General features: G+C 44.4%; 2 protein-coding genes across 14 annotated transcripts in view; both read left to right on the top strand.

Moving 5' to 3' along the window:
- EP400 (E1A binding protein p400) overlaps positions 1–10,051 on the top strand; it is a 41,650-nt gene extending 31,599 nt beyond the window's left edge. For 6 of the 13 annotated variants that reach the window (XM_015877636.2, XM_015877634.2, XM_015877633.2 and 3 more), the window contains 16 exons: positions 161–334; positions 578–625; positions 1,635–1,771; positions 2,313–2,369; positions 2,470–2,548; positions 2,918–3,118; positions 4,109–4,154; positions 4,258–4,367; positions 4,961–5,165; positions 5,649–5,812; positions 6,147–6,353; positions 6,653–6,848; positions 7,394–7,524; positions 7,813–7,974; positions 8,720–8,797; positions 9,021–10,051. In XM_015877636.2, coding sequence (XP_015733122.1) covers positions 161–334; positions 578–625; positions 1,635–1,771; positions 2,313–2,369; positions 2,470–2,548; positions 2,918–3,118; positions 4,109–4,154; positions 4,258–4,367; positions 4,961–5,165; positions 5,649–5,812; positions 6,147–6,353; positions 6,653–6,848; positions 7,394–7,524; positions 7,813–7,974; positions 8,720–8,797; positions 9,021–9,293 — 2,268 coding nt within the window. In that variant the 3' untranslated portion in view covers positions 9,294–10,051. The remainder of the gene's footprint in view (positions 1–160; positions 335–577; positions 626–1,634; positions 1,772–2,312; positions 2,370–2,469; positions 2,549–2,917; positions 3,119–4,108; positions 4,155–4,257; positions 4,368–4,960; positions 5,166–5,648; positions 5,813–6,146; positions 6,354–6,652; positions 6,849–7,393; positions 7,525–7,812; positions 7,975–8,719; positions 8,798–9,020) is intronic. The other 7 variants (XM_015877638.2, XM_015877630.2, XM_015877640.2 and 4 more) reach the window with 5 other exon arrangements.
- A 717-nt stretch (positions 10,052–10,768) lies between these two features.
- Positions 10,769–20,765, top strand: NOC4L (nucleolar complex associated 4 homolog). The gene is made up of 15 exons (XM_015877643.1): positions 10,769–10,887; positions 10,972–11,096; positions 11,171–11,273; positions 11,461–11,568; positions 11,902–12,051; positions 12,190–12,289; positions 12,450–12,484; positions 12,584–12,634; positions 12,784–12,895; positions 13,042–13,102; positions 13,682–13,792; positions 15,129–15,292; positions 15,466–15,548; positions 16,449–16,562; positions 16,863–20,765. Exons 1-15 carry the CDS (start codon positions 10,795–10,797, stop codon positions 16,977–16,979), a joined length of 1,527 nt encoding a protein of 508 aa, XP_015733129.1. The 5' UTR covers positions 10,769–10,794; the 3' UTR covers positions 16,980–20,765.
- Positions 20,766–21,437: the final 672 nt, after the last annotated feature.

Genomic DNA, 21,437 nt, shown 5'->3' with positions numbered 1-21,437 from the left:
TGACACATTTATTCTCTGTGAACGTAGGTGAACACATGCGCTGAGGTCTGAGCTATTTGTATCACTCTAATAATGGTGATGGGCGCATGCAGATAAGGGTGGGTGTGAAGGATTGGAATGATTTGTGATCTGAAGTTTTTGTACCTTTAATGTATTGTAGGCAGTGAAGCAGCTGTTGGAGCTTCCTTTAAATCTTGCTGTTGTATCGCCAGCACACACTCCCAATTGGGACCTTGTTAGTGATGTTGTTAACTCATGCAGCAGAGTCTATCGCTCACCAAAACAGTGCCGAAACAGATACGAAAATGTCATTATCCCAAGGGAGGAAGGAAAGGTGAGTTTATTTAGAGTGATGCGTCTTTATTACGTTAAGTTTGTAGAGTATTTTTTCCATATCTTCGTAAACGCTTTTTTTTTTTTGTTAAATGTTTCAACAGTGTAAATAAATAACGTTAAAAGATTATAAAATTATCCTCATCAGGATTTCCACTTATTTTATATGATTTCTTTGAAAAGAAAAAGCACCTGAACAAAATCTTCCACAAAAGATCATCTAACTTTCCTTCTTATTTTACAGCTAATGTACGAAGCTAATCCTAAAAAGAAGACAAAAAGTATTTATAAGGTGTGCATTGGTATTCTTTCAAAATCAAATCTAGACACTGTGGTATTTAGCAGCAATGGAGGTGGGCAGATACTTCATACGAGATCCATGTTCAGTGTTGAGTTCTCAAACATCAATTAAAATTCCAAATTTATTTTTTCCTTTCTTTGTTGACACAGTGGATTGACACCAGACTTCAGCTTTTTGGATTTGCTAGATTAATTTTTTTATGTCATGCAAGAAACCTTTCATTTCACTTTAACTGTAGTAGGCATTTTTCCACCTGACAACCACCATGTTACTTATCCTGATCATTGTTATGGTACTTAAGATGTGTGAGGATGTAACTTCATACCGGGGTCTGAGCGGATCACAGACACGTAGGGAGTTTAATGCTTGAAGCACCTTTTTTAAATGAGGGTTGTAATATTCTGCAGAAACAAAAATGAATTCCATGATCATAAACATCGTCTTCCAAACCGTCCTGCAGCTTAGTGACAGAACTAGGTAGGGAATGTAGAACTGCTGACTGTAGCCCCATTCTCTGACCGCTAAGCAGGTTTGTCCCTGACTGGCAGCTTCTGCTTAGGAGGAGCCAACAATTAGGATGGCATGCTGTGCTGGATGTTAACATAGCTTTGTTGGGAGAGCAGTGCAGTGATGGTGTTACTCTCTGACGTGTGCGCTATGCATAACTGTAAACTAATGGTTTGAGTACTGAATTACACTTGCGAAATCTAAACTTAAAGCAAAGATTCTTTCTCAAATTAGTTTGCCACTTTGTATGTCCCCAAGCGCTGATGCCAGTGTGACCGTGAGAACTGCTCCTTGTTTTGCTCTTTCTTTATACATTTCCCATAGAATTTTGTGTAACAGTAAGTTATCAATGACACGAGGCAGAAACCAGTCTGTGATAGATATGTTGGAGTTGGTTTTTAAATAATCTACAAGCGCACCATGTGTTTGTACATAGACAGAATGCTGGGTGGGTATGTTTGCCATTAAAAGTCTGCTTCTTTTCGTTTTTTAGACTAAAAACAGTCGCCCGCTTCGTACGAATCAGATCTACGCTCAGGATGAAGGTGCCACCCACACGCAGCTTTATACTAATCATTTTGAGATGATGAAAATGATTGCAGGGAAAAGAAGTCCACCTATCAAACCTCTGTGAGTTTAATTGGGATGTTCCAACCTGTCACCTCCTGTTTCCTGGATTCTCTGCTCTGAGTTGCTCTCCCAAATGGGAGATTTTTCATCTCTTTCAAACTGCTGTTCAGTTTTTCTGTTCTTTCTTCGTCTTCTGGCCTGTTCTTGGAATGTCTTCACACTTCACATGGTTGGGTTGGCTTCTACTCTCTGCATGGATTTGTTCACATACATGATTAAGAGTTATGCTATTTTTTTAACATTTCATTTATAAACTAGGCTTCCATTTACCTGTGTTGTGAACGTTCTGATGTCTGTGCCATTTAGTTACATGTTGTTTTTCTGTGTGTGTGCAAAAGTTACTGCTGTAACTTAACACGTATTCATTTATCATTTACTCCCCATCTCTTAAAAGGTTCATCTTTATGCAGGCCCCAGTGCTGATGAGATTATCATGGAAAATTCACCACAACCACAGAGTCATCTCTACAACATGACATTAAATGCTCTTTTAAAGGTTATTTTTTTCTGCCTTTGGTAATAACTTTTTGCTCCATTTCAGACTTGGCATGAATCCATTCCAGAAGAATCCCAAGCACGCATCTGTTCTCGCAGAAAGGTGGGCACTCTTAAAAGCTCTTCTTCATTTTCTTAGAAGAATAAAAGTAAAGAAATCAGTTGTTTGACTACTGCATGCTCTGTCTTATCGCTGTTTCTAGTGGAATCAACTACGACAAGCCACTTCCTCCAATTCAAGTTGCATCCCTGCGTGCAGAACGTATTGCAAAAGAGAAAAAGGTGCGAACTCCATTTCACTTACATGTATGTCTGCTGTAATAAAAATAAACATAGGAAGCATGAAGAAAATCTGATTTCTGGGAGAAGTTTGCTGGTACATTGGTTGCGTTGCAGCAAAGTGTTTATTTAGTAGTGTTTACATGAGGTCCAAAGTGGAATTCAGCTCTGAGCTGTATAACATTTAGATTGCAGCTGGTAGTTTGAAACTAGTTACATCTCATAACCAGTTACATGTGTTACGTGGAAGTCAGACTCAAAGGCCGTGTCTGCACATATGCTTGGAATTAATTTATTGTCCCGTATTAAATACATCCTGATTAATTCATGCACTACCTTGACAACCGTGAAATTCCTGCTTTGATTTCCTAGGCTTTGGCTGAACAGCAGAGGGCACAGCAGCAGGCAGGCCCACAGTCTCAACAGCAGCAAGCCGGCCAGCAGCAAGCTCAACAGCCAGCTGTCCAGCAAGCACAGGCCCAACCACAGCCACAGCCTCAGGCACAGGTAGTTCAGCAGCCACAGGCAGTAGTGCAGACTGCAGTAACTACTGTGGCCAACACAGCAGTATTGGTAAGAAAGGGAGGACTTGGTGTCTGATGTAGTAACTTCAGTTCTTCTTTTCTGTGTACTACATCTCCGTGCTTTTACTTGCTTTAGAAAGTAAGAATTTTAGGTCAGTGTAGTAAAATAAAGGCATTTCTTTTTTCTTCTCTTTCTCTCTCTCTCTCCTGAGTGTGCTGAGCACCTTTTTTTTATTCACTGATTAAAAACTCTTAGTATAATTACTGTAATAATAGGTGTTAGTATTTTTCCACCTCAGAATGCTATATTTTCTGTACAGATACCTTGCATTTTCAGTTTAGTATTTAACACTGTTTATCGAAAGAACTCAGAGAAGACACTGTAGCTGTAACAGCTGTTCTGTTTAAGTAGCTTAAAAACCAAAGCTTTGAGTAAATTAATATTTGCTGAGAAAGTGTAATTTTGTATCCTATAGGACTACAATTAGCTGTGTTATTGTAAAGCTTTCATGGCTTCTTTAACCATAGTCTGTATTAGTCAATCTTATAACAGGTTGAAGGCTCTTGTATTTTAGAGCCAGTCCAGTTTACTTACTAATGTGCTCAGGCAGCAGTGATTTTAATGCTTGCTGAAGGGCCAGAATAGTATAGCTTTACCAGAGACAGGGCTCTGTCCTGATACAGTGCTGTGTATCTCCCAGCACTCAGTAATGTTAGTGTGTGAGAGGTTATCTGTGTGTGCCAGAGTAATACCTCGCTCCTTTCTTCAGCTGACAAGGATGCGAAATGTCTGGTACTTACCCAACACCTGACTGGTATCCAACTGCTCGTCAACATGGCAGCATCCTAACCTACCCAGAAGTTACTATTGATATGCAAAATGAAAGCAAGTCTTAGAATTATCTCTGCATTTTATTGTCTCTTTCTTGAGTTGTCAGTTCTAGAATACGGCACTGTGTTAAACAGCATAGCAGCATAAGAGCTATATTCAGTTTTCTTTTATTGTTTTCTGAAGTTATCTCAATTGTCTTCTCAATAGGCAGGCACAATCAAAACAGCAGTCACGGGGACAAGTATGCAGACTGGTAAGAAGACTTTACAATTGGGCATTGGAGATGATAAGACATAAGATTTTCATTCTTTTTTTTTTTAAACAATATTACGTTTAATCCTGATTTTTGCTTTCAGCTACAGTGAGTGGGAATGTCATAGTGAATACTGTTGCTGGAGTCCCTGCAGCTACCTTTCAGCCCATCAATAAACGTCTGGCTTCACCTGTTATACCTGGAACACTGACTGTGAGTAGACTGCATGCTAGTTGTATCTCTGGGTTCATTTTGTTTGTGCATCTTATTGGTGGATCTGTTCCCTGAATTAGTTATCAGAAATTCCTCTCCTTATCAACTTCATGTTTGTCTTGTGACTCGGTATCAGCTCCTCTCCCTTAGCAGAATAGCAGCACGAACTGGGACAGATTATCAGAATAAAGTACCTAAGAGACAGTGCTTAACTGTAAACCATTTTAAAAAGTGTTATCTTAGGAAACAGATGATGTCAGAATAATTATTAACCTCTAATATTTCATGCTCAGGTAATTGTGATCTTTATTTTAAGGTCATAAGACTATAGAAGGTGAAGCAAAAAATGATAGGTAGTCAAATCAAACTTGTGTAGTGAAGGGTTTGGTGATCAGCACATCTGGCAAAGATTTAACAAGATACCAACTATGAGACATATTCAGACAGATTTATTAGGAATGTTAGGACATTTTTACTTTATTTTTTTTAATGTCCATTTCTAAAACTGTATCATCTATATCCAGAAAGCTCATAGCTTTATGTGAGATGCAAAGACTGTGTGGAGCAATGACTCTGACTGTGTTCCTCTTCAGACTTCGGGAGGCACTGCAGCTGCACAAGTGGTGCACACCCAGCAGCGAGCAGCAGCAGCACCTGCAGCCTCCTCAGAGCTGGTGACCATAGCATCTACACAGGGAGTTCGTGCAGTAACATCAGTGACAGCATCAGCTGTGGTAACGACCAACTTAACACCCGTGCAGACCCAGACAAGATCACTGGTGACTCAAGTTACGCCAGGTAATAATTGTATGCTTAGGGGTTGTTCCTTAGGGTTCCTACAGAGTTCCTGAAGTTTGCTTGAACTGCACAGTATTGAGAGTCTGGCTTTGTTGGCTGCACAGTTAAAAGTGATTTGATTCATAACTTACTGATTGTCGGTTCTGAGATTACTTTTCTTTGTTGGTGAGTAATTCTGGACAAAGTGTTGCAGTAGAGAATTGCTTAGCCTGTAGGGGTTATGATTAAAAAAGATTGTTAGCAATCGAGCAGTAAAATATTAAAATTGAGCATCACAACTATAAGCTGTTATGAAGAAAGGAGTATATATTTTATTATTTTTCCACTGTATTTATGCTAATAGGTTGCTGTCTACATTTAGCCCACAAACTGTATTGCAGCAGAACATTCTTTAGCCACTTGGCTTCCCAGGTGAAATCAAAGAATTAAATTCAATGTTGAGTGTCCTCAGAGCATTTCTTTTTCTTGCTTTTCCTTTTACAGCAACACCAACAGTCCAGCTCTCTGGCAAAACAATCACTCCTGCTCACTTCCAGCTTTTGAGGCAACAGCAGCAGCAGGCTGCTCAGGTGCAGGTCCCTCAGATTCAGGCTCAGGCACAAGCCCAGTCTCCAGCTCAAATAAAAACTGTTGGGAAACTGTCACAGGTGAGTAAGCATTGTTGGTGCTGTGTTGTCTCCTATTTTCATGGGCTAGAATGAAATGTGGGTCTCCCTCAGAGTTGATGCTATAAAAACTTTGAGGGCAGGGAGGACTGATAGTCATTTCAAATAGAAGTGCTACAACCACAGGTCTGGGTGTAAAGTACTTACTGTTGTTTACCCACCAACAACCTGTTGTGTACAGGAGCTGCTCCTCAGTTCTTTGATCTTAACTGAAGTTTGGCATGCAGTGTTTCTTCAGAGCTGCAGGTCCATCTCCATTCTTTTTCCTGTAGCCCTATAAAAGATGTGAAATGAAGGAAATGTTGTATTTTTGCAGGAGCAGCTGATCAAGTTGCAGAAGCAGAAGCTACAGCTTCCTCAGCAGCAGGCAGCACAGCAGACACAGCAAGGAGCGCAGCAGCAAGCGGCACAGGTTCAAGTGCAGCAGCAACAGCAAACTCAACAACTCACTGCTGTTACAGCACCTCGTCCTGGTCCGGTCCTCACAGGCACTACTGTGACAAACCTGCAAGTTGCCCGTCTTGTAAGTTGTCTTTGACTTCATGAAAACAGCTGCAGACACATTGTACTCACTGCTGGTTTAAATGAACTGAATGTTGGTTATTCGTGCACTTAAGTGCCCTTTGTGTTACTTAGGCTGTACGAAAGACCTCTAACGCAAATAGCTTTAATAGCATTTACCAACTGACACATCTCTGAAGTGCATTAGTGTAAGGAGAAATCATATTTTGGAAACATTTACCACTATCACTTATTAATCGCCTGTTATATGAAGCAAATATTTTTTGGCTGGTACAATAATCTTCATTCCTTACTGCTTAGACTCGTGTTCCTGCTTCCCAGCTTCAAGCACAAGGACAGATCCAGGCCCAAACTCCACAAGCAGCACAGGTTGCTTTGGCGAAACCTCCAGTGGTGTCCGTTCCAGCTGCTGTTGTGTCATCTGCAGGAGTCACTACACTCCCTGTTACTGTTGCAGGCATCAGTGTTGCTATTGGGCAGCCGCAGAAAGCAGCAGGTATGTCAGTACACTTGCTAAAATATAATGTAGTTTTAAATTCTGCTTCCATAAAGGTAGGGTGCTCAGGTAATGCTTCCTGTGGGACTTATACTTCAATAAAGTACTGCGATGGAGGCTGAACTCCAAAAATGAGGTAAGAAAACTGTGCTTACTCCATGTCATCTGGAGGTCAGTATCATTCTTAAGCCAGAAGTCTGCATGTGAGTAGACAAGAGCAGATACAGTTTTGAAAATAAAGCTGTAGTAATTGCATCTTGTAAGTATGAAGCTGGTACGGGAGAATTTGTCTTTTGTAGCTGTCTCCTGTAGTGCAGACAGAAGTTTTCCTGTAGAAGTATGATTGTTAGAAAGAACACAAGTGCAGCTTGCTCGTGCAACTCTACTGTCAAAATCATATTAAAGTCTTATTAAAATCAGTGGCTTGTTAGTGCTCAAAGCTATGTAGATGTATAAGCCTGTAAAAGCACAGTCTGTGTTTGCAAGCTGTTGGGACAAAGCAATAAATGAGAACTCACAGTTGTAACCGTGTTTATAATTTTCAGGAGGTCAGACTGTAGTTGCCCAGCCTCTGCATGTCCAGCAGCTTCTGAAACTCAAGCATCATCAAGCAGCACAGCAGCAGAAAGCTATCCAGCCCCAGGTTGCACAGGGTCAAGCTACTGTGCAGCAAAAGGTACTCACAGTTTGTCTTCCCACTGAGTTTCCTGTTGTTTCTGTGGTTGCAAAGCTTTAGCTCTGGATTGTGGTGGCACTCCTAGGCAGTCAGTTAATATTTCTTCTTATGAGTAGGTCCCAACTATATCTAGTGAAGGACTCTATTAATATCTGTTTGCGATTTCCTATGCTCCTTTGGGTATTTTTGATTTGCTTCAATGATATAATGTAATTAATCTCATGAGTTATGTACCTGTTCTTTGACATACGTATTTTGCAGTCACTGATGTTCTTTTCCCTTCTGTAGATAAATGCTCAGCAGGTGACAGTCCAAACCCAACAGCAGACATCGCAGCAACAAAAAGTAACCTATACTACACAGCCTGCCATTAAAACTCAGTTCTTAACGACCCCAATTTCCCAAACCCAGAAGCCAGGTGGAACCCAGCAAGTGCAGGCTCAGATTCAGGTACAGGTAACACCATTCCACGCTTCTAAACACCGCTGTGAAGGGATAATCCTAGAGATAACAGGTGTAGTAACTTTTCAGCACCTGCTCAAATTAATTCCAGTTATATATTTGTTTGAATTAACTTAATACTAAGATTAATTGGTGGTCAATATCTGGCCTTCTGACAGGTCAGGGAAACCAGCTGGAAAGTTTGCCTTTCCTCATCAGAGGAAGTAAACTATGTCACCCCTTTTTATTAGCGATGGATTCGTTCTGTTTTTATTAGGGACAATTAAATTGCATTTCTTCCTGTTTTCTGGTGCTGCCTCCTGGCCTGATTTCTAGCAGCTAAGAGCAGCTGATGGTTCCCTAATTCTCTGCATAACTAGATCAGTCTAAGTGTGGAAAAGGAAGGGGATGAGGGACTGGAAGCCTTAGTCTTTCAAAGCTAAAGTAGTCCATTGGAATGTCCGTGCTTCTTTCAGTGTTATGTATAGTTAAGAGGAAACAAATATATTTCAGTTAAAGCTCAGAGATGTACTTTTCCTCTGTCCCTCCCAGCTAATCATGCTATTCTAGTATGCTGTTCTACATTTAATTTATTTACAAATCTGTGCTACCACTGAGAAGGCCAAGATACCAACTCACATCAAACGCAGCTTAGGAAAGGACTCTTGCTAGCAGTTGCGATAGGCATGGTGTGTTGCAGCTGTTAGCAGTTTTATTTTGACTAAATCTTTCTTTATTTTATGGTCACCTGAAGGTTGCAAAACTTCCTCAAGTCGTCCAGCAACAGGCAACTGTTGCCAACATTCAGCAGATGGTTTCAGTTTCCCAACAGGTAGGTTCTGCCTGCAGCATCAGAATCTGATCCTACAGAAGGTTCACGTATGTGAATTCTCTGGATTTTTCCCTTTATGTGGCATGGGTAGAGTTTTGGAAGGATGTGGCCATTGCCCTTCTGTACAAATGGGTCACATCTGGTTGCTGTAAATTCTTTAGACTAAACACCTCTTCTGCAGAGCAGGAATCTAATGGCTGCCTTGTCTTCTTGCCTTGTCTAGGTCCAAGCTCAACCCCAAACCGTGACCCTGTCTCAGACCACAGCAGGTCAGCAGCAGGTTCAGGTGATTCCTGCAACCACCGCTACTGCTCAGGTTGTGCAGCAGAAACTGATACAGCAGCAAGTTGTGACTACGGCATCTCCCCAGATTCAGGCTCCAGGTGTACAGAACCCAGCCCAGACACCAGCAACATCTGAAGCCCAGAATCAGCAAGCGAAAGTCCAAATGAGGACACCTACAGTCAGATTAAAGGCACCTACTAAACCAAGCTGAACTAACAAAGGCAATAACAGGGAAATGCAGCGTTTCTTGTTTGCTAAGCAGAATGAGAAGCTACTCCAGGCACCTGAATGAAGTGAAACCACCTCTTATTTTCTTTTACCAGAAGGACTTTGTGACACTTAGACGTGAAAACTCTCACAGCAATTCAGTGCTAGCAGCTCTGCAGCACTCAGAATCTGTACGGGATGCTTCCTGCTGCTGCTCTCTGTGCTGATTCAACCCTGATAAAGCAAACATTGCTTAGATTTCAGTTATGTCCAGCTTCACAAAAGTCAATGGGTGAAATGCCCTCACTGTTAGTAACGTCCATCTATGTTAGTGTACCACAAGCTGCCCGTGGGACCATGCAGTTCTTTGCTACAGTTGGATGTGCTCTCAGTATCAATACTGAAGCAGTTCAAGGCACCCGGTGTGGTTAACACCAAGTATGTGACGTCTGTGAAAGCTGCATGCTGTTCTAGCTTCAGGTAGATACCTCTGGAAGGTCCAACTTACATTTGAAGTGCTCCCTGAAAGCTTAGCCAGTAAATGTGAAAACCTGTAAGTACGTGTAATTAAAAAGGAAAGGAAAGACAAACGAAACCCGCTAAGGTTCATTCTCCATTTTTTTTGTAAGCCTTTTAAAATGTTTGTTAGTAGTTTTGTGTACAGTTTACAGAAGCCCCCACCCCGTGCGCTCGTCCTCAATACTTTAATGGATCTTTTAGGCATGAACTGAGTAAATGCTGTGTGCTGTGTGTTAAAGTGTAGCTTTTTGTTGGTAGATGAGCTGCCCAGTGGCTTTGCAGCTGCCAAGGAACTGCCATGGATCAATCGGAGCCGCTGGGTTTTGTTCTGCTCTCGCAACATGTTGAGATGTTCGGTACTTTCTACTCAGCTTTTGGGGAGGGGGGAGGTGTGAAGGGGAACGTGGAGTCCTTGGACTGTGTAAAGATGAGAGCTAATAACTTTTGTACTATTCTTTTACTAGAGCTAACGATGAATGTATCTTTGGGTGGGTTCTCTGGATGGGAATGGAGCGTGGCCTCTTCCTCCCCCCTCAGTTTGCCTTATTGTTACCTAAAAAGCAACGAGCTGCCCAGACCCGTGGGCTTTGCTTTTCTGCCATAAACAGAACTGTTTGCAAACAGCACTGCGTGAGGAAACGGCTTCAATGGATCAACCTTCCCCTGCTGCACATCGTGTACAACGAGACCGGAATTACAGCATTCCTTTCCCCAGATGGTTTTCAACTTATTTTTTCACGGTGACCTTTTTAACTCGCTTTAAGAGCAGAGCGGAGCCTGGTTCAATGCGGGCCGGTACCGCTGCCTGATGCTGTTCCTATGCCGTCGGGTGTCTCTGTGCCGCCCATCCCAGCCCAGCAGCACCGCGATGAATCGCGCTGTATCGCAGCTGTAATAAATGTACATTTTGTAACCCCTCCTCGTTCCGCTCCTCCTTCCTCCGCCGTGTTCCGGCCCCGCTGTAGGCGGAGCTCCCCGAGAGCAGCATGGCCGGCTCGGTGCTGGCTGCCAGCCTGGAGGCCGTGCTGGGAGACCGCGGTAACGCCAACCGTGTCTTCGAGATCCTGGAGCTGCTGGCGGTGCGGGGACGGGGGGTGGCACTCGGGGCATCACTCACGGTATCAATCACGGTATCAATCACTCACGGTATCGCTGTTCCGCAGGCCAAGGAGGAGCAGGACGTGCTGAGCGCATCCCGGACGTGCCGCCGGCTGTTCGCTGCGCTGCTGCGGAGGGGAGAGCTGTGGGTCGGCGATCTGCCTGCACAGGAGGATGCACTGAGCGGTGAGTGGGGAATGGGGCCGGGGATGGGGCAAAGGATGGCCGGGAATAGGGCCGGACACGCGGCCGGGGGGGTGGGAGCTTCAGCGCCGCTCCTTTCCCAAGCAGGGAACTACAGCGCCGCTACAATGACTGCGTGGAGAGCATGAACGAGCTGCTGGGACATGAGTCCTTCCAGGTTAAGGTGAGCAGCGGGGCTGCTGCTTTGTACGGTGGGGATGCTGCAGGGGCTCTGTACGCCCTCCTGCTCTGATGGGGAATTGCATCCACCTGCATGCAATGCTTGTTGTTCCTGCACCGAGCAGCCCCTCTGTGCCCGAGCACCTCCCTGCTGCTCCAGCTGAGCGCTTTTTCTAATGGGTTTTTTAAAGGAATCGGGGCTCTGCACCCTGATGAAGTTCGTGGAGCTGGAGGCGGAATGCCCGCTGGTGGCAGAGAAGTGGAAGGGCAGCTTCGCTTTTCCTCGTCATCTCCTGAAGGTGAGCTGCACTGCAGGGCTGATATTCGGGTAAGGAGATGGGGATGGAGAAGAGGGCTGAGGGCTCTAGAGCTGGAAACACCTGTAGAGTGCTGCCCTTGTGAGGGGCCCGGCTGGATTCTTGTGTATTTCTAAGTATCAGCTCTGATTTTTGGGTGAGATAAGCGGGAAGGTGCTGACCCCAGCTCAGCCACAACATCATTTCCCAGTTACGGTGTCTGTGATGTGAGGGATGTGGGTTGGACACCAGACAGGGGTTGCCCTCAGCTCTCCCAGCTGTCTGCTCCAGCATGGCAAGAAACCGACTTGCTTTTGTTCACCAACCTCTTTCTAGGTGGTTGTTAATGGCTTAATTCCCATCCACGAGGATGCTTCCCTGCTCATCTCTCGCTTCCAAGAATACATGGAGTACGACGACGTTCGGTACTTCGTGATGAAGGCGGTCACTGAGAGCATTGGGCACGTGATGCAGAAGATAAAGGAGGTGAGGAGTTGTGCTGGGGTGGGTCTGGATGAATTGCTGCTCTAAAGCACGCACACCTTGGTTGTGAAGTGGGGAGGAACCACTGGTATGTGGAACCACTTTGGAAGCAGGAGTTCCTTTGCTTTGTGTCTATTTCAGAAGCCGCTGCCGTTTTACCAGCAGAACGTATTTTCCCTCATTTCCCCCATTAACATGCCAAACAAGGAGCGTGACATGGTCAAGTTTATGGTGAAGCAAGGTTAGTAAACTTTTTTTGCTTCTTATCTGAGTGTGTTTGCACTCTTTCAGTTTTATGGGGGTATTTGTAATAACTGGGATTGGCTCAAAGGACTGAAAACAAATCATTGTTTTTATTTTTAACATCCATTTCAACGTCCATCTCTCCTTTACCTTCTCAGATGACCAGGAGGAATGGAAGGTGTCGAGGCTGCAGGTAAATGTTCTTGTCCTGCTTAAGAGCTCTGTTTTCTACTGGAAACAGATCTTCATCTACCCCATGTCTTTATCTCACTACCTGCAATTCTGTTTTAAGGCACACAGGCAGGCGTTTGAAAGGATGTGGCTCACTTTTCTGAAGCACCAGGTGAGTGGTACTTCTGCTGCTGATCCACGTTGCTTTCCAGTTGCTAATCCTGAGAGGCTGCAGCCATCCTTTATGTGATCCTCCTGGTAGGACCCCTGGTAGGTTCTTCTCATTGTGATGGTCTGACTGTATTGCTTTGTTCTTCACAGCTTCCCAGTGGCCTTTACAAAAAAGTTCTTGTTATTCTGCATGACTCCATCCTGCCTCACATGAACGAGCCCACTCTCATGATCGACTTCTTGACAGCGGCCTATGGAGTAGGTGAGTGAAGATGGGCTTTTAGCCTTTGTGTCTACTTACAGACACTGTTGGTTTTGTGCTACTTTCAGGAAGGTTTAATAATGAAATAGGTTGTAGCTGATCATTTTATCTATCTATTGTATTGATAGATGCCTGCTTTCTTACAGGTGGAGCAATTAGTCTTCTAGCCTTAAATGGATTATTTATTCTGATTCATCAGCATAATCTGTAAGTAAAAGGAGCACACTGTGTAAAGGGACACGAGTGTCTGCATCTACATCTTCACATAAACAGAACTCAAAAGAATTCTCCACATCTTCAGGCTTTGGCCATTAGGAAGCCAAGCTCTGCCCAAGCAGCTCAGCTGTTTGGATGCTGAGCTCTTCTGATAGTTTGACCTCTTTTTCAGCTGAGCTAAGCCTCAATACTTTCTTCTCCAGACAGTGGTTGCTCAGCTCTTGGAAATCAATTTCCATTGATCTGATGGTGTAGCAGAGCTGTAGTCTTTGGATCCTGTGCCATTTGCAGTCAGTGGATGTGTTTTCACATCTCCAGAACAGCTGGGCACTGCACCAGCCAGAAGTTCACCTTACAGCTTTATTTCAAGTGGTGGCTGTGGGGGCAAGCCAAAGGCAGCTCATCAGGCACTCACAACACAGCAGTGATCTGGGGTGGTTTATGAAGAACTCTTAGAAGCATATAGACATTATTCGGTCATTATTCAGACATTATAAACACAGTGTAGTCCTGTTGGATGTCACTAATCAGCAAAGGATGTTGTCTTTTTCCTTCCTGCCTTCTCAATAGGGAATACCCTGACTTTTACAAAAAGCTCTACAGCCTCCTGGACCCTTCCATTTACCACGTGAAGTACCGAGCCCGCTTCTTCCATTTGGCTGATCTGTTTTTGTCTTCATCGTAAGTAGAACCTTCAGTATATATGTACCTTTCAGTATATACGTACATACATTTTGCTGCTACTTTTCAGTTGGCCAGAGTCCATTCTTCAACAGTCTCCCGTGTCTGGATTTAATGTAGTCATTGTGCTCGCTGAATTAAGTTTGTTTTCTTATTGAGAAAACTGAATCTAAGAGTGTTACTGCAGTGCTGTAATTCTTCATGTGATGTCTCTGAAGATGCGCCACGCATCTGTCTGGTTTCACAGACTAAAACTGCAGTTCATTATCTGAGTTTGATCGGCAAATCATTATGGATGTATTTTGATCTGTATTCCAGTTTGGCTGAAAGTGATGATTTTTCTCTCCATCTTTATGAATATGGAAAAGGAACATTTGCAGGCTTTTTATAGACGCAGTATCATAAATCTGTTGATAAATTGATGACCTTTTTGCAGACGTGTAATATTGAAATATAAAGCATTTGACGCTCTGTCTTGATGCTGTCAATTCATCATGCCCAGGGAATAAACTAGATATGCAGCTGGTCATAGAGTTGCCATAATGTGTTGTAAAATAAACTAAGAGTAATGCTCAGCGCGTGATATTTAATATCACCCCCCTGGTGCTCATAGTGTTCTCTGGAGAGAGTAACAAGACATGGCAGATGGTTGTACCTTGGGGTGGTTTGGCTGAGCCTTGCAGGTGTAGGGAGCCCTGGGGCTGTGGGATGAGTGGCTGGAAATTGTCATCTCATCCCAGCTCTGCTGACCTGAAGAATGTATCTACACGAGCTGATTGCTGTTAAAAACCTGCATTTCTACCATAAAAGAGAACTATTCTGCACATTTACGTGACAGCAGCTTTATGTTCCCATTACAAGCTGCACCGCTTGCTCTAGTCCTGCAAGTATTACATAAATTTAACACCATGGCACGTGTATTAATTAAACCCACAGAACTACATTAGAAAAATATAATTAAGGTTGCCTGGCCGAATACTCAGAAGTTTATAAAATGACTGAATAAAGACAGCAGTGTGAATGGCCGTGTACAAGAGCTGTGCTTGGCTACAGCAAGTGTCTGGAGTAGTGCCCTGTGTCTGGGTTCAATCACAAACTGATGTGAGATTATTCATGCACTGAATGGAAATGCCCCAAAATTTGTTCCAGACAGCACACAAGACCCCACGTAACTGCTTGAAATCACAATTCATAGCTGTACGATTCCTTTTCATTTCATAGTCCAAAAAGCTGAGGAATCCCACTGGTCCTTAGCCTGACATGCTGGTTGGGTTGATGTCTGCTGGTTCACTTGCTGGAACTCTTGACATTCTGGTGTCTTCTTCCTTCCCCACAGTCACTTGCCAGCGTACCTGGTGGCAGCATTCATAAAGCGCCTGTCCCGGCTGGCCCTCACTGCTCCTCCCGAGGCTCTGCTCATGGTCATTCCTTTCATCTGTAATCTCTTTCGGAGGCACCCGGCCTGCAAAGTGCTGATGCACAGACCTAATGGACCACAAGGTAAGAGGGAAAGGCGGGGACTTCTGTGTTACACCTTTAGGCAGCATGAAGAGCAGGATCCCTGGAGAGATCCTGGCCCCAGATCCTGAGTGTGTTGGTTGCTCTGGGTCCCTGGGTTCCCTCTGGTGTCATGGACACTGCAGGAGGTCTTAGCTCTGTGTCTCTTCCCTTAGATTTGTCAGAAGATCCGTATATTATGGAGCAGGAGGAGCCATCTGAGAGCAGGGCTTTGGAGAGCTCGCTCTGGGAGCTTCAGGTATGTCATCTAACAAGGCACATCTGTGTATGGTAGGTACAGCCTTCTCCCACCCTTGCTGCTTACATGACACAACTTGGCAGCCAGCACTATCACTTCCATGAACCTTCTGACAGACACGTCTTGCAAATGAGATGAATTTCTGGCTCTTCACATCATTTTCTATCCTTAGTGTAAGAGGCAGAGGATTTTAAACACATGAGAACTAGTGCCTGCTAATTAGCACGAGTCTTGTGAGTGCACATCTGGCCATGCAGCTGGAAAGTGGGCTGTTAAGAGCTGAAAGAGTAAATAGTGGCAAATGTATGGGGCTTTCTACTTGCTTTGGAGGGGAGAGAAGAGCATGCTGAGCATTGATGGAACTTGAGTACAGATGGGTCATCCTGTAGAAATGACTTCTAAAATGATGAAGATTGCAGTGTTCACTCTTAACATGGAACATTCATAGGATGGTGTATGAAAGCTGAAATTAGTTGAGTTGCTCCTGGTGACCTTAGTGGCAGGATTATCACTTCCCATTTAAACACCGCAAGGATTTTGTGCAAGGTGGGTGTTGCAGGAGAGAGCGGGAGCTCAGATGCAGCAGTGGGGCTCTGGGAGGTGGCAGAGTTGAGGTGTGTGCTGCAGTAGCTACAGCCAGTGGAGGAATCCATCTGTCTTGGGCTGAATGTGAACCTGGTGGAAGGGTGCTTTAATTATGTCTTAAATGTGGCTAATGCTTCAAGACATACAGATTTTACTGTATGTCTTTAAGCTGTGTAATAACGCAGTACAGCAGACTTGCCTCCTTTGCCAGAATTAATGTTCGTAACCAAGGGGTTTGTTAGGATACCTGTGCATAAAGCCAGGTGGATGTGTGTTACCGTGTGCTCATTAAACTTTCTCCTCTTTATCTTGCAGTCTCTACAAAACCATTATTACCCAGATGTGGCCCAGGCAGCTGCTATCCTCAATCAGTCGCTGTCTGAAATAGAGGATGACATATCAGGGCTCTTGGAGCTCTCAGCTTCTGAGGTAGTATTGCTGTGCTTTTGGGAATGACTATAACAAGAGGAAGGGAGACTGCTTCCTGACTGCAACAGCACTGTCCTGTTGATCAGCCTTGCTGCTGGGGAAGGAGCTAGGTGGACTTTTGGTTGCTTACAGCCAAGGGGAAAATGTCTGTTAAATGGTGGAGCATTTGGCAGCGGTAGCGGCAGGACTGTATTGCATTTAAAAGGTTTACTGTATATTTTATTGTGTTAGGGTGAGTGTTGGTATCAGCCACAGTAAGGGGATTGTACTGAATTTTGTCAATATTTTCTCTTTTTGTAGCTTTTTGATAAAGAAATAAAGAAAACATCTGCTAAAGTGCCGCTGGAGTTCGTGCAAGCGCGAGGTTTGTTTGGGAAGAAAAACGATATCCTTGCAGAGCACTTTGCTTTAGATTGATGCCATCTCTTAAAAACACATCTGCACAGCTGACGGACCTTCAGGACCTGCACCAAACTCACATGTTTTGCTGGACAATTCTGCCTTTGAAATATCTCTTTAAGAGGTGAAAACTGGACTGCCTTCTGAAGGAGCAGCCCTCTTCAGGGACCTTTTCCAGTATCCACATACAGACTTTTTTTCTTTGTGAATGATGTTTTGGAGGGGTTTTCCCTCACAGTATTGTTTTCTGGATTTGTTCACTGTTGGGATCTTGGCCCTTCTTTCCAAAGCTGCTGGTGCTGGCTGAGATCAATGACTGCACCGACAGACCGCCCTGCTGCCATTCAGAGGGTCTGAGGGGTTGGGTGGTATTGATTCTGTGTTTCAGATGTGTTCATTTCCTATAGCAACCATTGTGTAGTGAGTGACCTCAGTGCATAACTGTAAACATCATTCTTAATTCAAAATACTCATGAGCTTTGGAAATGAGCATAATGGTGGTGAGTGCGTAGGGCGGCCAACTGATGTGCACTGGAAAGTAGTTTAATCCTTGATTTTTTTGCTTCAGAATGATAAGCAGCTTAATGTAATTTTGCTCACAAACTGCAGGCGTTGCAGAAGCTGTGGCCGGTGTGTATGCAGGCGCTAGTTAAGTTTTAACTACCCCACTGATATTGGAATGGCTTTGTTAATTTGGATTTCTCATACGGTTTCAGAGGTCCTGCAGAAATTCCTTCTGATAGTGTTTTCCACATTGTTAAGTGCTGTGCCTTGGCCTGAAGTGAACTCCTTGTTAAGAATGCAGATCAACTCACTCAGGATTCTATTTTCTAATTATTTTCACTGACTTTCTCTGCATCTTTTTTGTTTGGCTGAAATTACTGATGGACAATGCCATTCGTATCTTCCACAGTAGTGATGTTATGGGGGTGTTGGGGTTCTTTTTTAATACATGATATTGAAAATGAGGGAGTTTTCTTGGGTTCGTGTATCTGGAAGAAGGGTTAAGCTCTTTCTCAGAGGAGTTCACAGCTGAAACCCTGGCTGGCCTTTACATAATTCCAAAGGCTTCATCCCCAGTCTCTGATGCTGCACATCCCCAAGCAATGTCCTTAAACTTTCCCTTTAGAAGAGAGAGCTGTAACCCTGTGCCTGTCCTTGGGAAAACATTCCACCTGGTCCTTCAACAAGCTTTTATCTTTAAACTTTCACCCTCTTCCCCTCAATAGGAGGCATTGGGATAAAAAAAAATCAGCAGTTATAAATATTGAAAGTTTCATCTGCACAGAGTGAACAACCCTTATCAGGCTGCACACCCGCTGCTGCTGTGCTCTACAGGTCTCCACGGACTGCAGATTATAGATGCTTTAATCATAGCGTGTATTAACTGGAAGGCCAGACTGAAGTACCAGGCAGAGAGCGCGTAAGTCACTCCTGTTATTATTTGATTGTTATCAGATGTAGGGAGGGAGACGGAGCTGTTGTGTTTTGTTTTTTGTTGCTGTTATTTCAGTGAGCAGAAAGGGTTGTTTTATCTAAACATTGACGTAGGCTGCCTCCCTGGCCTGGCACTGCCTTATTCCCCCACCAGAGGACAGTGATAAGGTCTCCAGTTCGCAGCAGGCTGCCCTTGGTTTGCTTCTCCGAGCTTTCATTCATTTAAAAGCCATTTAAAGTCATTCTAGCCCAAAGGTAGAAGGTAATGCAGCTCGTCAAGAGCATGGTGAGATTTATCGTGTGAGTTTAAGGTCCAGGTGACCGTGGTGTTAGCGTTAATCAGCTTAGATTTTTACTTTTAAGATACTCGTTGATGGATGGAGGGAAGTGACTGTAAACAGATGGAAAAGTGCAAATGCAGCTGGCGATTGGTGCAGACCTGGTCTGAATACAGGGCTGTCTACTCAGGGCAGTCAGTGCTCACTCCTGTCCTCTTCCAGCACAGGGGGACATAGGAAGGCTTGGCTGTAGGCTGGCAGTGGCCTCCTAAGAAATTAGGTCTGCCTGTGAAGTAGTATTTCACACCACGCATTTGGACATCCCTGGTGGGTATTTGGAAGTGTCCTCTTAGCCAAATGGGAGCCCTCCTCTGCTCCATGGACCTCTGGATGGGTTGGAGGGTTAGGGGCTGCTGCAGTGTACAGGGGCTGGACCGTGAGCTGACAAACTGCTTTAGCTTCAAGAGGGCTGGACCCCCAGGCTCACAAGTACTCAGAAAGAAACCCTCTCAATCAGCGTGCTGCTGTTGACAGTGCACTTAGGGAGGATGCGAGTGTCAACTCCATCCCAGCAGAGGTAAACCCTGCAGGATCCCTGCCCTGCTGTGTCCCCGTTCTGTTGATAAACGAACAGAGAAACCCTTATCAAAATGAACAGACTGCAGTCCTGCTAATGTAGCTCCACTTGTGCTGGAGATAATTGATGCTTTAATAACGCTACACATTATCCAGATTGTGGCTGGAGTGCATATGTGAGGAGAGGCATCAATCACAGGTAGTTGTATTTAACTTTTATCAAACGTTTAGGTGGGTGGCAAGGTGTGATCTGTGCTACTCTTGGGGAAGGAGCGTTGGGCTCTGAGATAGCAAGTGAATGAATCATCACCTGCCTTCTGCCTCTATCAGTTTCCTGCAGGTTGGGAGAGTGAGGATTTACATTTCAGTTACTGCAGCAGGACACAGGAGTTGCCATGTGCTGCTGTGCTGGAAACAGACTTGATGATGAAAACTGCAGCTTCCACACGGAAGGCCTTTGGTCTCATGATCTTGAAGTGATGAGGAGCCAGGTCTCTACCTGTTGATGCAGTACGTGACCCACCTGGGCTTGTGGGCAGGCCATGGGATGACTGCTGGTTATGCACCATGGAGCCGCATGGACTGGCTTCCATTAGCTGTGTTTGGCTGGATCCAAGGGCTGCCGTACGCTGATCTTGTGTTTGATGTATTAATGATATCTGACATTTCCATAGGGTGGCTCCAAGCCTCACTGAAGCCAACAGGAGCTGGAGTGGATCTGCAGACAGATCCCCTGCTGCTGCATCCTCTCCCAGAGCCCCGTGTCCTGCACTTGGTGCATCACTTGTGAGGCAGTTTGAGAACTGCTGCTCTCCTGTGGAGCTTTTCCTTGTTAAGACGGTTCCTGAAGCATCCTGCCTGGCTAAAATGCTTCCCCTGGCCTGTGTCTGGCTGAAGGCTTGGTTTCTCAAAGATATTTAGTAAATGAGCTCCTGTGTTCTTTGTGGAGCTAAGTATAAATATTGATGAGAGCTTTCATTCTCTCGCAGCGTACCCGCAGACTTACGCCTTGATTTTTAAGTAAAACTCTTTATTTCAAGCTTTTGAAATAAATTTCATGGTTTTGTACAGCAGGGATCATTTTTGCCAGCAAAAATCCTCTCCAATTTCTGTGCCCAAGAGTGGGAGGCTGCAGCTCCAGGTCCTCCTTCTTGGGGGTGCTGCTGTCATTAGTAAGTTATGCCTGAGGCCGTGGCCCTGGCAGCCTGTTACTGGTGTAACCTGCAGGGAGCAAGATGTGTTGGGGGAAGAGGATGAGCTGAATCTCAGCCACCAGTAGGAGCTATGTCTTTATCCCTCATAGAACGCCTCATAAATGCTCTCTCGATGGTTTCCACTGAGTACAGCAAAACAGAACACGTAGCTGGATTCCATTTCTGCTTTAGGTGTTTCTAACATTATTCATCATCGCTGTATCTAAATACGATCTTCCTTTGTTTTATCACTGTTTGGAGCGCCGTTATCAAAGTGAGATTGAAATAACCGCATAATAAAATCACAGATTAAGCTGAAACTATGGTAAATCTCGGCGAGCTGTAGAAAGGTAACAGCTAAGCTGCATGGGCTTGGCATGTTGTTGAATGACTGCGATAAAACATGCTGATCCACATTATAGTTTTATGTCTCTCTCTGCATAATAGCCATTACTACAGTTCAGCTGCTGTTGGGCACTTAGAAAGATCTCCTTTGAATTTATAACTTGCTGCTTGTCCTTTGTTTGCCTTTTATACAGTAAGCAGGACTGGGGGTGCTCCTTCAGAATAGATGGTGCAGGAAGATAAATGCCTCCCTGCTGGAATGCTGAGCTCTTGGGACAGGAACCTCACAACTCAGAGAGCTCACAGAGCACTGCTATTGCCTTACAGAACTGATGGTTCTTGTGTATTCCTTTGATTCACCAGTTATTCTTTCAGTTCAGATCAGAGATCTGGCATGTGACTCTATTGATCAGTCCAGAATCCCATCTGCCACTTTGCTGCAAGACATTGTAAAACTGTTGTGAAGCCTTGGAACGTTTCTGAGGTGGTATCCTTCTTGTGCTCCCCTGGCCTATGAGCATCTCTGCGAGGTAGTTGGGGGAGGATTACCTGAGCAGCCTTTTAGAAGGAACATGAGAAATGATTTACAGCTGAAGCACCAGATGTGAAAATTAGCTCCTGTGTGTTTGCCTCTGAGTGCCGACACC

This window comes from Coturnix japonica, chromosome 15 (assembly GCF_001577835.2).
Source record: "Coturnix japonica isolate 7356 chromosome 15, Coturnix japonica 2.1, whole genome shotgun sequence".
Taxonomy (NCBI): domain Eukaryota; kingdom Metazoa; phylum Chordata; class Aves; order Galliformes; family Phasianidae; genus Coturnix; species Coturnix japonica.
The sequence above is the reverse complement of the archived record's forward strand: the minus strand, read 5'-3'. Positions and strand labels throughout refer to the sequence as shown.

Excerpts from the sequence above, each read along its gene's own strand:
- NOC4L (XM_015877643.1), top strand. The coding sequence starts at position 10,795 with ATGGCCGGCTCGGTGCTGGCTGCCAGCCTGGAGGCCGTGCTGGGAGAC. Across the intron at positions 13,793-15,128 it reads GATCTGTTTTTGTCTTCATC|TCACTTGCCAGCGTACCTGG; the intron begins GTAAGTAGAACC and ends CCTTCCCCACAG. Across the intron at positions 16,563-16,862 it reads TGGAGCTCTCAGCTTCTGAG|CTTTTTGATAAAGAAATAAA; the intron begins GTAGTATTGCTG and ends CTCTTTTTGTAG.